This window comes from Suillus clintonianus (assembly GCF_016758775.1).
Source record: "Suillus clintonianus strain FC179 chromosome Unknown DEU56scaffold_9, whole genome shotgun sequence".
In the NCBI taxonomy this organism is placed as follows: Eukaryota; Fungi; Basidiomycota; class Agaricomycetes; order Boletales; family Suillaceae; genus Suillus; species Suillus clintonianus.
Window position 1 is genome coordinate 325,595 of NW_024539233.1, and position 13,645 is coordinate 339,239.

Consider the following 13,645-nt stretch of genomic DNA (forward strand, 5'->3'; position numbering starts at 1 on the left):
TGCCTGGGAACTCAGACTAAAAGCAAAGGTGAGAAGGTTCCTTACGTCCGAGCTCTACTAGTGGCAGGAATCCTTTAACCTGAAAGATGATCACTCCAGTTTTGACCGACGTCGCATTGTCTACAAGGTGTGCAGACTAAGGGCAGTTCTGGGCGATTACATTTGACTGTGTAGTAGTCGTTGGGCAGAATTCAAAGCTTTTATTGTTTTTTCCCCCGAAGAACCTGCAACCGCACATTTCATGCATCGTTCTCCTGGCGACAAATGTTTGACGGATCGGACTGGCCCATTTGTCACGACGCACCGACCTTCATGGCTTCAAGATATGCATGGCAGGCGCATAACTTACTGGAAGAATTTTTCGACATATGGAATTCAGCTCATTCAACTAGCGTAAAACTCACCCAGATCGGCATTTGTGCAGGGACAAGCACTTGCGACCAAAAAACACTCAGAACATTGTCTTCCCCCTGCCGTTATATGACATCGGAGTACTGGTGGTCATAAATCTCAGAGGTGTCGGCGGTGCGTTTAGCCATTACTGATGTCGATGAGTGCCAAGTGGTGTATCCCGCCTCACTGACATGAAAGACAGGCTCGGACATGGTAGTCCCCGATCGTGCACGACGAAAGCCCTGGAGGAGCTGACTGAAGGTCCCGAAGGCAACGAGATAGTCAGTAACCCTCTACATAGCGCTGAAATTGCATATTTCTGGCCAAAACACACATGTGCTCCCGCCTCCTGGCAGGAGTCACCGATAAGGAAGACAAGCAAAGACGAACCCAGAAACTCCGCGGCAGAGAACCGCACGCTGAAATAAGTCCGCCCTCGCGGAGACAGTGAATTCTGACCCCTTCCAAAGCTGCCTTAAGCATCAAACTCAAGTCGGTGATATTCGGGCAGGTTTTGATGCTCATTGTCAAAAACAGCTGCTCCGCCTCCTCGTGCAGAAGTTGTTACCGGGGTGTTCAACCATAACTAGTAATCGTTGCGACCACAGCTAACTTCACATTCAGATGGGATGGTCCCGGATGGATGCGAATGTATAGAACTAATTATAATTGTGCATCAGAATTCTGGTCCACAAGTGACCCTTCCGCCTTTCGTGCACTCGACTCAATGCAAGGAAGCCGTGAGGCAGCGGAAAATTCTACCATACATCTCACGATTTCTCCATGCGTATATGCCCCGTACCTTGTAACCTGTACCATCCCCGTGCTTGATATCGCGGGCGAAAAGAACTCGAGAAGAGCGTATAGAAACGATTGCTCCATGCATATATGCCTTATACATTGTGACTTGTACCCCGTGCTCGATATCCAGGACGAAAAGAACTCGAGAAGAGCGTGAAGAAACAATTGCTCCATGCATATATGCCTCGTACGTTGTGACTTGTACTCCATGCTCGATATCCCGGACGAAAAGAACTCGAGAAGAGCGTAAAGAAACAATTGCTCCATGCATATATGCCTCGTACGTTGCGACTTGTCCCCATGTTCGATATCCAGGACGAAAAGAACTCGAGAAGAGCCTAAAGAGACGAAAATTTCCAAGCATATATGCCTCGTACATCATGACTTGCACCCCGTGCTTGATTCCCCGGACGAAAAGAACTTGAGAAGAGCCTAAAGAAAGTAAACACGTCACAAATTGACTTCCAAGTCTCTTATACAGAAAACTCACCCTGAAAACCCTGACTACATGTCTCTTTATTAATATCTGGGCGTAGGGCGACCCTGCGGCAGTCATGGAGGTATCAGACACGCAGATGAGACCAGACGCCACTGCTCATCAATTTGTCTACCGCCTCGGATGGTTGGATGGTTTGCACTGTTCAGAAGCACAAACTCGTGGAAGTATCGCGGGCTTCTAAGGTCAGCAGCCCAGGCTACCCACGATCGCATGCCACCAGCCATCAAATAGATAATTGCGGAAGGGCCCATGCGGAAGCGCAGTTATACGCTTTCTTTGGCAAGTTCGAGACAGCTAAAAACAAATAGGCGATATGGGGTATAAAAATTAGAGATCGATGGCCTAAAAGACATCCGATGAGCGTCGGGGTTTCTGAGCAAATGTGACAATACTCCGCGAGCACGCAAAATCACAAAACAGAAACAAATACTTTCCAGAGGTCTCGTCGCGTCGAGAATAAGATGCTAGACCAGCGTTGCCTTGAAGCTAAACATGGGAGGTGTCCACCACCGGAGCAAAGACTCCATTTCCGTCAACTTCCAGCCGATCTACAAGGCCTGGCGCAAAGTTAGAACTCGTGTTACGCAGGGTCAAAGTCCAACACCCCATCACCAAGTGCATGAGTCGGCTGACTTCTAGAGGACACGAGAGGAAGGCCACCTCCGGTGATAATCTACGAATGGGTCAATCACTGTGCGGAAACCCACACGGATAAGGAGAATGCAGCATTTTTTCCATGCTGCTTACCCCTACAAGACAAGTGACTCTCCTCTACATTGCGGCAGTCGAGGCCCAGCATCACTTCTGATCGGCAAGCACGCTCCGCTGGATTGTTGATTTGTTTAGTGCTATACATTGTTCTCCGGTAGGAGTACGAACTCCCCAACACTGTGGTTGCGCGGCATCTTTGGAGTCATTCAATTTCTTGCATGACAGAAGGCACGAGCATTCCTACCCTCTTTCGTTCGGTATCAGGGAGCAGAGGGGTATTTCCGGGTGCACACACATGGGCCGTGAGTGGCTGACTTCGATCGGATAAGACCCACTCATATAAAGCAGGGCGAGCCCTCCGTGTCCTAGGATATCGCAGCCCACTCTTTGGCAAAGTGACATTCTGTGCTATGGTCAGACTCCCTTCCATCCCATATGTATTCTTGTGCTTAAGCTCATTTCTTTATGGCTGCAGCGAGCTTTACATACCATGGGAATGGAAGGGGGTTTCGACCAGTGTTCAGGGTATCCACCGCCAGCCCTAGTCCTCATATCTTCTTCAGAAGCCAGTTACGCTGAAGACACTGATTATGATTACGCACAGCAGACAGTATATTCCCGATGGTTGTCTATACGAATCGACCATGCGGCACTCTGGCTGTGATTGATTGGCGGAGCCGCGCCCAGAAGCACGAGACAGTGCCCTTAACAGACCGCGCAGATAAAGTGGTATCAGGATGCGCGCGCTACAATGAGCCGTTTCGAGTGCGCGGAGTCTTTCGCAGTAAGTTCGGTTTCCGAGTTTCTATCAGCGAGACAGCATCACGTATTGTTTCGTTAAAGGCACCATACCCGGCCAACTGGAGCACGCCACCTCTCAAGATCCTATGTCAGAATTGCTTTCCGCCTAGTATGGGGTGCTCATCCTTCCGAGTTTTGCAGAAGTTGTTGGTGGTGGGAGAGGTGTATTGGATTTGCATTCTTGATTTACCATGTCTCGCACGCTAGCCTGTCCAATTCATCGACCATAGTCGTCTTTGTATGTGAATCCTCGAACGCTCGCCTGAACACTGCTACTCCGTCCAAGTTGTCGGCCGATTGGTACCGGATCAAGATCCAAACTCGATGGTCCTACAGGCGCACTTGAAGAGCACGGAACCTGCGGTTTAGACAAGAGGAGACGGAAAACCATTCTAAATCCATGATCTCCGTTGCATCACGTATTTTGTTGGTCATCCATCCTGAATCCTAAAGTCTTGACAGCCAGAATGAGAAGCCTACCCGGGCCATCCATCTGCGCTAGAAGAGAACTGGCTTGAAGACAAGTTTGTGTCGCTCGAAACAGAACAGACCGAAGTGTTGGTGCTGGCTGACGGTCAGTTTTGCGAAATATCTGGACTTAAACAATTGACTGGTCCGTGGTAGGAGTATGAGATGTGGGTGCGTTAAAAATTAATGCATGATGCAGCATCATCTATCCATATCTATCCATGATAGACTAGTGGTGCGCTGCAGCTCCGTGAACCGTCTCCTCAAAATCTCGGCATCAAAACGTCATCCAGAAAAATCAACCACGAGGCGCGGAACCGCGATTCGATCGAGGATCTTGAAGAACCAGATTCCCTTACCCCTCGCGATTTGATTCGAGAAATCATTCAATAGTGCTTTTTGTTACGATGAAGATTAACATTTGGGGGTATTAAGACCTCGATGACACGCAACGAGAAGCTTAAGTTGCGAGACTTAATGTGAGGACGGAGTTTAAAGGTACTATCAGACACTGAGCACTGTCTCCGTTGTGTCATAGGGTATGAACAGTGAGGGTAAGTTGGGTACACAATCATTGAACCAACGCATTGCGCATGCACCGACTATCTTGATTCTGCTGCCTCGAGTTTTGGATCATCCTACATTTCGCACGATCGATAAGAAAAAAGACTGAACTGCGACTCCAAAAGGGTGACTGTAGTTGGGAGTAACTCCGCGAGCGACCTTGTCGCGGAGTCGCGCCACAAATATGCATGCGGTGTCAAAACTTCATAAAGCATGGTAGTGATTCAATCAGTATTAAGTACAAAATCTATGACAAAAAAATGAGAGATCTCATGAAGATGTCTGAGATTGTCCGGCGGCATCAGGCCCACCGTCCTGGGACAACAGGGTGCGATGACGAAAGTCCCCCGTCAACCGCAATGTTCTGTCCATTGACATAACTCGATTCATCTTTGTCAGGGTAAGATCAGATCTGGATCTCCTTTCGCGAAGGGAGGTGTCCTTACCCGAAGCCAAAAACAAAGTCATTCGAGCAATTTCTGCAAGACGTGATAAACTGAGATGCATACATGATCACAGCACGAGGTCCGTACCTTGGGCAACGCCGAACCGACCCATTGGGTTTAATTGACCAATCTTACTCTCCCTGCCTCGTTGACGAGCAGAGTCAAACATGTCCTTGGTCATATTTGTCTCGATCAGGCCCGGGCAGATTGCGTTTACGCGAATGTCAGTCTTCTGAAGTTGATACACGCTTGTCTTCGCGATCGAGTTCACACTGTGATCCGAAATTAGTTTCTCCGCTGAGAACAATGATCGAAACATTACGCCGCTTTGCTTGCGCTATCTGATTGTTAGGTCAGTCATAGCAGGTAGAGGGGGGAGGAGCAATACTCACAGTCTATGGTCCCTGCCCCGGACCTCAGTCCTGCCACTGAGATGTTTCGCTAGAACCATATACAATAATGCAAAGGGGATGAATAAACGTACCAGATGCAGTCAAGATGATGCTTCCGCTACTGAGATCTTTACCTCTCGACGAATTAGTCTTCATCATCGCGTTAGAACCGTACTTGACGGCAAGGAAGCACCTGTTATTATTGTTTCTTGTCAAACCAAGTATTACGATAAACGATACAGACAAACTGACGACAATGCATTGATTCGCATGCTTTCCATGAAACCTTCTGCGGTTATATCGGGAAGCGCCTTGTTACTTGCAAAACCAGCCTTTTAGGCGTGTTTGTTCAGTGTAAAATGAGGTTTCATTTATCGGATCTGACACACACGTTTGCAAAGAATATATCCAATCGACCTTCATCTTGCAATGCTTGTTCGCAGACATCTGCTATGGCAGTTTCATTCGCTGCGTCGGCTTGAATTGTGGTTACCTGTGATATATTTAGTCATTAGACGCATAGCAAATGCCAGGACGACACACCTTCACGTCCGGATATGAATTCTCAATCGTCGACTTGAGTTCAGGCAGGTTCTCTGGCGAGAAATCGAGCAAGTATAGATGAGTCGCTCCTGAATAGAAATTACTACGGGTGCTGCTTTCAGAAGGTGATAGTCCACGAACCTTCATGTGCGAACAAGAGCGCAGAAGCACGGCTGGTGCAAATATCAGGTCAATTTCATCGCAAAAATCAACGAGTAAGGATCTACCCTATGCCATGTAAAGATCCAACACCGGTAATGATGCATGTTTTACCTTTGAGTCGCTGTCCGCGCGGAGAGTTCGAGAGGTGCGATTGAATTTGGCCAATGCGGACAAGAGTGCGCTGGTGATGTTCTTCTGGGCTAGGCTGCCTTCCTTGAGCAGCATACGGAGGAGAAGGCATGATAGGTGTTGAGTGGTGTGAGAGTTGCTACTAGAAGTTCGCTCTTCATATAAGCTCGGCGCTTCGTGTCTCAGTGAGCTCTTATTGTAACCGAAAACCAGTGACAATATTCATAGAACCCTAATTAGAAGGCGGTGACAAAATACGGAGAAAATTCGGTATAAACAAGCAAAGTCGGACGCGAAGTAAATGGCTCAAGATACACGGTTCTGCAAAACATTCCACCAATACCACTATGTCTAGTATACTCTTGTCCAATGAACATCAACCAGTGATGTAGTCAAGGGAGATTCTTGACAAGCAAGATGAACGTCTAAAGCGACTAATCGCGATACACATTGGGATAGGTGGGGCCGTAGGACCAGGGGACACCCTCTTGAGGCGAGAGGTAGCTAGGGTCTCCGTAGACTTCTCTACGCGGTGGTTGCGTGTAATCTGCGCAATGTTGTCCCGTCATCTCCTGATGAAAAGGTTGACGTTCACCGTCCGCTCCATAGTGGTGATGTGCGGGAGATGAACCGTAGGAAGTAGCCGGAGAGGAGGAACTTCCAGACAATGGAGAATCGTAATGATCCGCTGGATCCGCATACCTGAAATTGTAGTACGTGGCAGGATAACTAGGTAACTGCGGTGAGTCATCGCTCCCACTCGAGGCGCGAGGGCGTTTGGAAGCGGTGGAGTGAGCGTGTGCGGAGGTATCAGGGGGTGGTTGGTCATCAGCTTCATCAAAGAATTCATTGGTGGATGAAATAGGTGTAAGCTGAGACACTGGTGTCTGCGTAGGCTCCTGTCGCCCTGACGGAATCATTCTCTGAGAAGGGTTGAAGGTCAGAGCGGGGGTTTCCGGGATTATTTGCCTCCTGCGCTTGCGCGGAGGGGGAGAAGGCTTCTTCTCCCGATCTGAAAAAGACAGGGGTTTCAGCGTGAACAACGGTTTTAGCTCCGCCTTCTGATTTTAGACGTTAGGCTTTGGTGAATAAAACGATGTACGAGGATGAGACGTACTGATTCTGTACGAATTGCGGTCAGCTGAGGAGCATGACTTCCGGGGAGAGTGGGCGAAGGTGATGAATCCGAAGACGAGGAAGCCTTTTGAGAGCGCTGCATGTCCTATTGAATAGAGAAGAGATACTCTGTTTACAAGAAGCTCAAGCTGCTGCAAGACCAGCTGGCTGAAGGTTTTGGTTTTTTGAGGAGAAAAAAAGCATTTTCAGCTGAGGATATATATCAGTTCGTTAGGTGGAGCATCATGATCAGTATTAAGGCTTTAGCACGTTTTACTGATAAAAACGCGACTGCCTTGTGCACCCAGGCCTCCGTAGCTCAAAACAATGAGCGTAAGGAGTGAAATGATTCATTGAACGAATTTCAATGCAAAGCAAACGCGCAAAGATAGGTTTGGTACTCCGCCATCCGAGCTCATTTACTAACTTCCAAATCTGCTGCTCTTTACTGGTCTCGCGTATTTCCTTCCATTGCTCCTTCCATCATGTCCTCCTCAATAGAATTGATCAATCCAAAGGCAGAGAGCGTCAGACGCGCTGCTGCCTTGCAGGTAAGTCGCATGTCCTGGCTTTTTGTTGCTCCAATTTCATGCTTCGTAAGGTCAACACCACCGGCGCGATGGGTCTTGCTAACGTAGTGAAGGGTAATCTCGGTAAGCTTTAGCATCATCTCTCGACCGACCGTTTTGTTCCGATCGGACTCCACTTCAGGTCCAAGAGGTACTCTGAAAATGCTTGTGGACGGCTCCGGTCAGATCAAAATGACCAAGGATGGTAAAGTGCTGCTATCCGAGATGCAAATACAAAACCCAACAGCCGCTATGATCGCTCGTACTGCGGTCGCTCAAGATGATCAAGTTGGCGACGGAACTACTTCAGTAGTTCTACTGGTCGGAGAGTTACTTAAGCAAGCCGATCGTTACATATCTGAAGGTGTACATCCAACCGTTATAGGAGAAGGATTCGATCTCGCGAAGAAAGAGGCTTTAGCGGTTGGTTTCCGCATTTGCATCTATTTACGCTCCTGATGGACACGTCTAGTTCCTTGACACGTTCAAACTGCCATCCAAATTGGATAGGCCAACTCTGATCAACGTCGCACACACTTCGCTTGCCACTAAGCTGCACGCCTCGTTAGCGAAGCAGCTTGCTGCAGATGTGGTAGATGCTGTGCTCACCATCAGGCCGCCAGCACCCCTCAGAGGCACGCCTTTCATGTAAACAACAGGGTCTTCCTGCTAAAACCTCCTGCAGAAGCAAAAGATCAGTATCGCGACCCAATAGATCTGCACATGGTGGAAATTATGAAGATGCAACACCGCACTGCGTCAGAAACTCAGCTCGTGCGTGGCCTGGTCATGGATCACGGTGCCAGGCATCCGGACATGCCCAAACGCGTCGAAAATGCATTCATTCTGACGTTGAACGTCAGCTTAGAGTACGAAAAGACGTGCGTCGTTCAGCACTGCATTCCTCAACTCTAAACTCACAAAAGCTTAGAGAGGTTAATTCTGGCTTCTTCTATTCGTCTGCCGAGCAACGTGAAAAGCTCATCGAATCAGAGCGGCGTTTCGTAGACGCTAAAGTGGCGAAGATCGTGGAGCTCAAGAATCTCGTGTGCGATCAAGCCGTTGGCGGCAGCGAAAAACCAAAAAACTTTGTCGTTATCAATCAAAAAGGCATCGATCCGCTTAGTCTCGATATCCTTGCAAAGAATGGCATTTTCGCTTTACGTCGTGCTAAGCGACGCAATATGGAACGGTAATGTCTTCAGCGCTACGTAAAGATATTACTCTGATTACTGTCGTATCTTAGCCTGCAGCTCATTTGCGGAGGTGTTGCGCAAAATTCCGTAGACGATCTAACCCCAGATATTCTCGGTTGGGCGGGTCTAGTTTATGAGCACACTCTAGGCGAAGAGAAGTACACCTTCGTGGAAGAGGTTAAGCAACCTAAGAGCGTCACGCTCCTTATCAAGGGTCCAAACGCGCACACGATTCAACAAATCCAGGATGCTTTACGGGACGGTCTTCGCGCCGTCAAAAATGCACTGGAGGATGAGGCTCTCATTCCCGGTGCGGGGGCCTTTGAGGTTGCATGCGCAGGTCATTTGAGTGGTCCTGTAAAGAAAGCTGCCAAGGGCCGCGTTAAAATGGGTGTGCAAGCATATGCAGATGCACTATTGATCATTCCAAAAACTCTTGCGCAAAACGGAGGCTTCGACGTTCAGGATGTGGTAGTGGCGCTGCAGGTTCGCGATATCATTCCGTTTGAATTCGATTTGCTTACGTCGATCGAAATAGGACGAACAAGCGGAGGGAAACACGGTTGGCATCGATTTACAATCAGGGGAGCCGTTTGATCCGACTGTGGAGGGCATCTGGGACAACTACAGGGTAAAAAGGCAGATGTTACACTCATGGTAAGTGGATATACCTTTCCATCAGAAGGACGGTTGCTGAGACCCAATTCTCAGTTCTGTGATCGCAGTGAACCTCCTTTCTACAGACGAAATCTTGCGGGCTGGCCGCAGTTCATTGAAGCCAGATGGGCAGTCGTGAAGAGGTGCAAGAATTTTGTGAAATTGTGGGTACAACGTGCCTCATTGTACCGTTGAAATACGCATTCGATACGTGGTGGTAGAGAATGGTGTATGTATGGGGTGTATGGACGAGAATTACAAAATGCTACCGTAGTTGATACAAGTAACGAGCTAACCGATTTCGAAGGCGGACGGGACCACATAATTTAGTTTAATATTAAACGTGTCCATACAACTCAGACTCCGCCCTGGCAATTAGTGAAGCTGTTGAGTGAGAGTAGTCAGACTCCCAACCTGCATCAATGAAACGAGTGGGAGAGGATGATTCGTCGTCGGCATGAAATGAAGCGGATTTGCGCAAATAATGAGACATGGGTGTTCCACGAGCGTTCTTCCAGGGTACTGGGGCAGGAAGTTTAGCCGTATATGTGACACGGAGATGAGAGAATTGCTCCTCATTTACAACGCCGGTATGAGCTTCCTTGCTTTCAGAAAGAAGCCCTTCGACAACTCGATCGTCGTCAGAATTGGCGGAGTCAAGTGTACCATCATCCGGAAAAGAAGTGCGGCGGTGCACATCTGAGATCGGAAACTGCTCGCCCAGCTGTGAATTGTTCATGTGCAATTCTAAGTATAAGAAGTAGATGTACGTACGTCGTCAAATGATGATGCGTAGGACCCGGCACGAGGAACTGCACCACCTTCTATATACATATTCTCCGACCCAGACGAAACGCGAACGCTTGATCGTGAACCAACAGTGGGGGTCGCATGTGGTCCATCTGCGCTAGGAACTTTCGTGGAACCGTCTTCTCCAGAGAAGGAAGCCTTTGGATTCAGCCGCTCGCTGCGGCGTGTTCCTGAACCAGAGTCAAGGGGGGGCTTGGACATTGAAGACCAACGACGTCTGGCAAAATTGACTGGAGATGGTTGGAAGGTTAGAACGCTATTATGTGCAGGCCCTCGCCAACTAGATCGCTGGGCTAATTTTTCCGCGACTGTATACTCAAGCTGAGACGGACCAGCTATGGGTAACGGCGTATGATCATCGGGCGTGACGGGACCATTACTGTCACTTTCCAGAGTTGGAAGAGAGGGGCCACTGTCCTCTTCATCCTGAGATACGTCATCAGGGCACGGTGCCCACTTCCGACGAGCGTAATTTGTCGGATTGGGGTGATATAGAAGGCTGCTACCCACTCCTTTGAACCTGTAAGCCGAGGGTACAGAGGGGCTGTATTCCAACGCTTCGTCATTTCTTTCAAATGGACTGGCAAAATGTCGGGGCTTCTTCGTTAGCGGTGCTGAGCTTTCAGGTGGGAATGATGCCGCTCGTTTTCCAGTAGGAAGGGTCTCTGGATCATTCGCTTGATCCCAGTCCTGTGCGTCTGCTTCTTCGTCGTCCGTCTCATCTTCTTCATGTCTGCCAGCGAGCCACTGCGTGACCTTAATATTTCTGTGGAAAAGCCTCTCTGTGCGTGTCAGGTTCTGTAAAGCACCAAACTTCCTTCGGACAAATCTTCCGTTCGTAGTGGCTTTCTTGCCGAAACGGCCGTTCGAGTCTCGAGGTTGTGATTGCACCGCCAAAGCCTTTGGTCTGGTATGACTGCGTGATGAAGAGGGGGAATGGTCGCTATTCTTGACGCTTGGGGATGGGGGAACGGAAGGCATAATCACGGGTGCCGGTGGAGTCAATGGAGGCTTAGGAGGTGAGGGTGGCTGAGATCGGGGAGACGCCTCAGGAACAGGATATTTACGGGGCCGGCCTCTTTTCCGTTTTGGCAGCTCTTCTTCAGGAAGAGGGTACTTGCGTGGTCGGCCCCTTTTTCTCTTCAGTGGCCCAAAAAGCTCCTTTGCTTTGGCTGACATTTCTACACTTGGTCCGTCATCAGCTTTGCGCTTCTTCAGAGGACGCTCGTCGACGGAGGGCACATGCTTGCGTTCTACGGCAGGGGCAGTCTTCTGAGGGGGGCGCCGCGAGGAGCTGGCTTCGACGTCATCACGGGGTGGAGCAACAACAGCTTGGCTTGGAATACGAGCTGGCCATGGCTGACCATATATAGCGACATGGCGCATACACCTGGCGCAAAGGAAGCCTATCAGCACACAAAAATGAACAGATATCAGTGGAGTCACCTTGGACACTCTTGTCTTTGTTTGGACTTCTTGCCTTTCCGCGGGGAGTCTAAATTCAGACCCCACACAACTTTGGAATCCACGGAAATCACAGGCAAGACATTCGAGCACGTCACGCACGTTGGCAGGGGACGACCATCTGAGCCACGAGGAATCTCGCGTTTCGGGGGCCCCGCCGAATCAAGCTTTTCCGCGATTACAGAAGGACGCGCTCGGAGAACTCTTGCCTCAGACTCTTCCTTGACCTGAGCCTTCTCTGCCTCCTTTCCTTTGCTCCTACTAGGTGTGACCGACACGCTATCCCGAAGATGTTGACCCCTAAGACGGGACGACAGGTTGTGCAAAGTATCATGGGCGACAGGAGTAGAATGTTTGCTGGACGACTCCATCTTCTGTCGGCGAGCGGAAATGACGCACTTTGCCGGCGCTTTCCCCTTATTGGAAGACGCTGATCCCTCGGCGCTCAACGATGTCATACGTGATAGTTGAACATCAGGATCAGGCGTGGCGACTGTTGCACCTATGACTGCAGAATGACGAGAGGACGAGGAAATGGCTACCGAGCGGCAAGCTTCCCCACCTAGCTCCATATCAACTTCATCATCCCCAGAAGCGTCAGGGGCATTCGCAAGTGGTTTGTCACCCTCTTTGTCTTCGTCATCGCTCTCCTCAGAATCAGAATCTTCCTCCTGAATGATGGCGTAAACGCCACGCCGCGTCCTGCGCTCGTTGACATCGGCAACTGTCGCGGCACACACTTCAGCGTCGTCATCTGATACTTCGGCATCTTGTTCGCCGCCCGAATCCACATCGCCATCGGAATGATCTGGAGCGTAGCCTCCTCTACCGTTCTTCTCGCAAGTTTCACAGAGGCAGTGTCGATTCTTGCCACCAACTGCGGCGTATGACATCAATGTGAGCCATGGAAACAGACCGGATAACGGATACGCACAGTAACCATCGCCGTAATGCGCGGTAATCTCCTCGCCCATGGAGATAGCCCGAAGAGTGCGAAATGTGATATACTTGCCCTCGCGAAAAAGTTCACAGTTGTTGTCACAATCGTGCTGCACAATTCAACGTCAACGTGAATACCAACGGAAGAAAAAACGCATAGACCGTCAGAAACTTACGTTCACAAATCGGGCGGGCCCCAAAAATAGATGGTTCTTCTTCATTTGACGTGAATGGATGACACTAAAGTCCCTCCTGATATCGATATTTCTCAGGTCGGTGCGCTTGAGTTCCTTGTCTTCCTCCGTCGAAAGATGTGCCATTGATCCCTTCAGCTCAATAATTACCACTCCAGGGGCTAAGGGGCGCGTAGCGAGGATGCATAACTCTGATTTTCCTGTCCTGTGAGAATATCTAGACGTGTGAGCAATTTCTATGCACCCTGCAGGGTTGTAGAGCTCAAAGTATCGCGAGGCGTGTCTGTGATAAAATGGAGTTGCATCAGGAGCAGGATATTGATACAAAACCTGATTGCACACACGTGGCGAAAGCATTAATCTGCTTCTGCGTGTAGGGCTTGAGGTAGTAACGAACAGAAGGCAGACTAAATAACGATCGTCCCTGAATGTCTGGTGAACATATACAATACAGAGAAATTAGACGAACACAAGGAGGTCGTCCACGGCTTGTCGAACAGCATTCTGAGGACCGAGCTTACTTATAACCAGCTATGACACGATGATGCATGACACCATACGCGCGTCCAGGGAACAATTAGTTGCGTGTAGACGAAGCGAGCTAAGGATATACTCACGCGTCTAACGATTTGCATGAGATCCTCGGTATTGGTCTTTGGGAGTCTTCGAGATGGATCCATCTTATGCACGAGCAATGGAACAGCGCCAGTTCCAAGCTTCTCGACTAGCAGATGGCTAAGGAAGTCATCATCCTTGGAGAGGTCACCCATGTTCATGATTTTGGTAGGACG

General features: G+C 49.3%; 4 protein-coding genes across 4 annotated transcripts; 1 reads left to right on the forward strand and 3 right to left on the reverse strand.

Moving 5' to 3' along the window:
- Window positions 1-4,429: 4,429 nt before the first annotated feature.
- DEU56DRAFT_778834 (NAD(P)-binding protein) lies at window positions 4,430-6,129 on the reverse strand. The gene is made up of 11 exons (XM_041351843.1): window positions 5,846-6,129; window positions 5,760-5,791; window positions 5,619-5,707; window positions 5,467-5,568; window positions 5,328-5,407; window positions 5,168-5,268; window positions 5,076-5,111; window positions 5,006-5,024; window positions 4,771-4,955; window positions 4,684-4,716; window positions 4,430-4,627 (listed from the first exon to the last, which is right to left on the reverse strand). The coding sequence occupies exons 1-11, from the start codon at window positions 6,019-6,021 to the stop codon at window positions 4,539-4,541; spliced, it is 942 nt and encodes a 313-aa protein (XP_041212935.1). The 5' UTR covers window positions 6,022-6,129; the 3' UTR covers window positions 4,430-4,538.
- On the reverse strand, window positions 6,119-7,406 carry DEU56DRAFT_778836 (uncharacterized protein). The gene is made up of 2 exons (XM_041351844.1): window positions 7,027-7,406; window positions 6,119-6,970 (listed from the first exon to the last, which is right to left on the reverse strand). The coding sequence occupies exons 1-2, from the start codon at window positions 7,126-7,128 to the stop codon at window positions 6,344-6,346; spliced, it is 729 nt and encodes a 242-aa protein (XP_041212936.1). The 5' UTR covers window positions 7,129-7,406; the 3' UTR covers window positions 6,119-6,343.
- Window positions 7,407-7,442: 36 nt separating this feature from the next.
- DEU56DRAFT_578130 (chaperonin Cpn60/TCP-1 family) lies at window positions 7,443-9,759 on the forward strand. The gene is made up of 9 exons (XM_041346909.1): window positions 7,443-7,576; window positions 7,627-7,678; window positions 7,737-8,017; window positions 8,067-8,229; window positions 8,280-8,475; window positions 8,526-8,786; window positions 8,841-9,276; window positions 9,329-9,447; window positions 9,502-9,759. Exons 1-9 carry the CDS (start codon window positions 7,511-7,513, stop codon window positions 9,584-9,586), a joined length of 1,659 nt encoding a protein of 552 aa, XP_041212937.1. The 5' UTR covers window positions 7,443-7,510; the 3' UTR covers window positions 9,587-9,759.
- Window positions 9,760-10,194: 435 nt separating this feature from the next.
- DEU56DRAFT_728307 (uncharacterized protein) lies at window positions 10,195-13,630 on the reverse strand (the record flags this gene model as incomplete). Its single annotated transcript, XM_041348042.1, has 8 exons — window positions 10,195-11,157; window positions 11,212-11,647; window positions 11,704-12,598; window positions 12,656-12,770; window positions 12,837-13,137; window positions 13,199-13,261; window positions 13,324-13,385; window positions 13,472-13,630. The coding sequence occupies 8 exons, from the start codon at window positions 13,628-13,630 to the stop codon at window positions 10,195-10,197; spliced, it is 2,994 nt and encodes a 997-aa protein (XP_041212938.1).
- Between the last annotated feature and the right edge of the window lie 15 nt (window positions 13,631-13,645).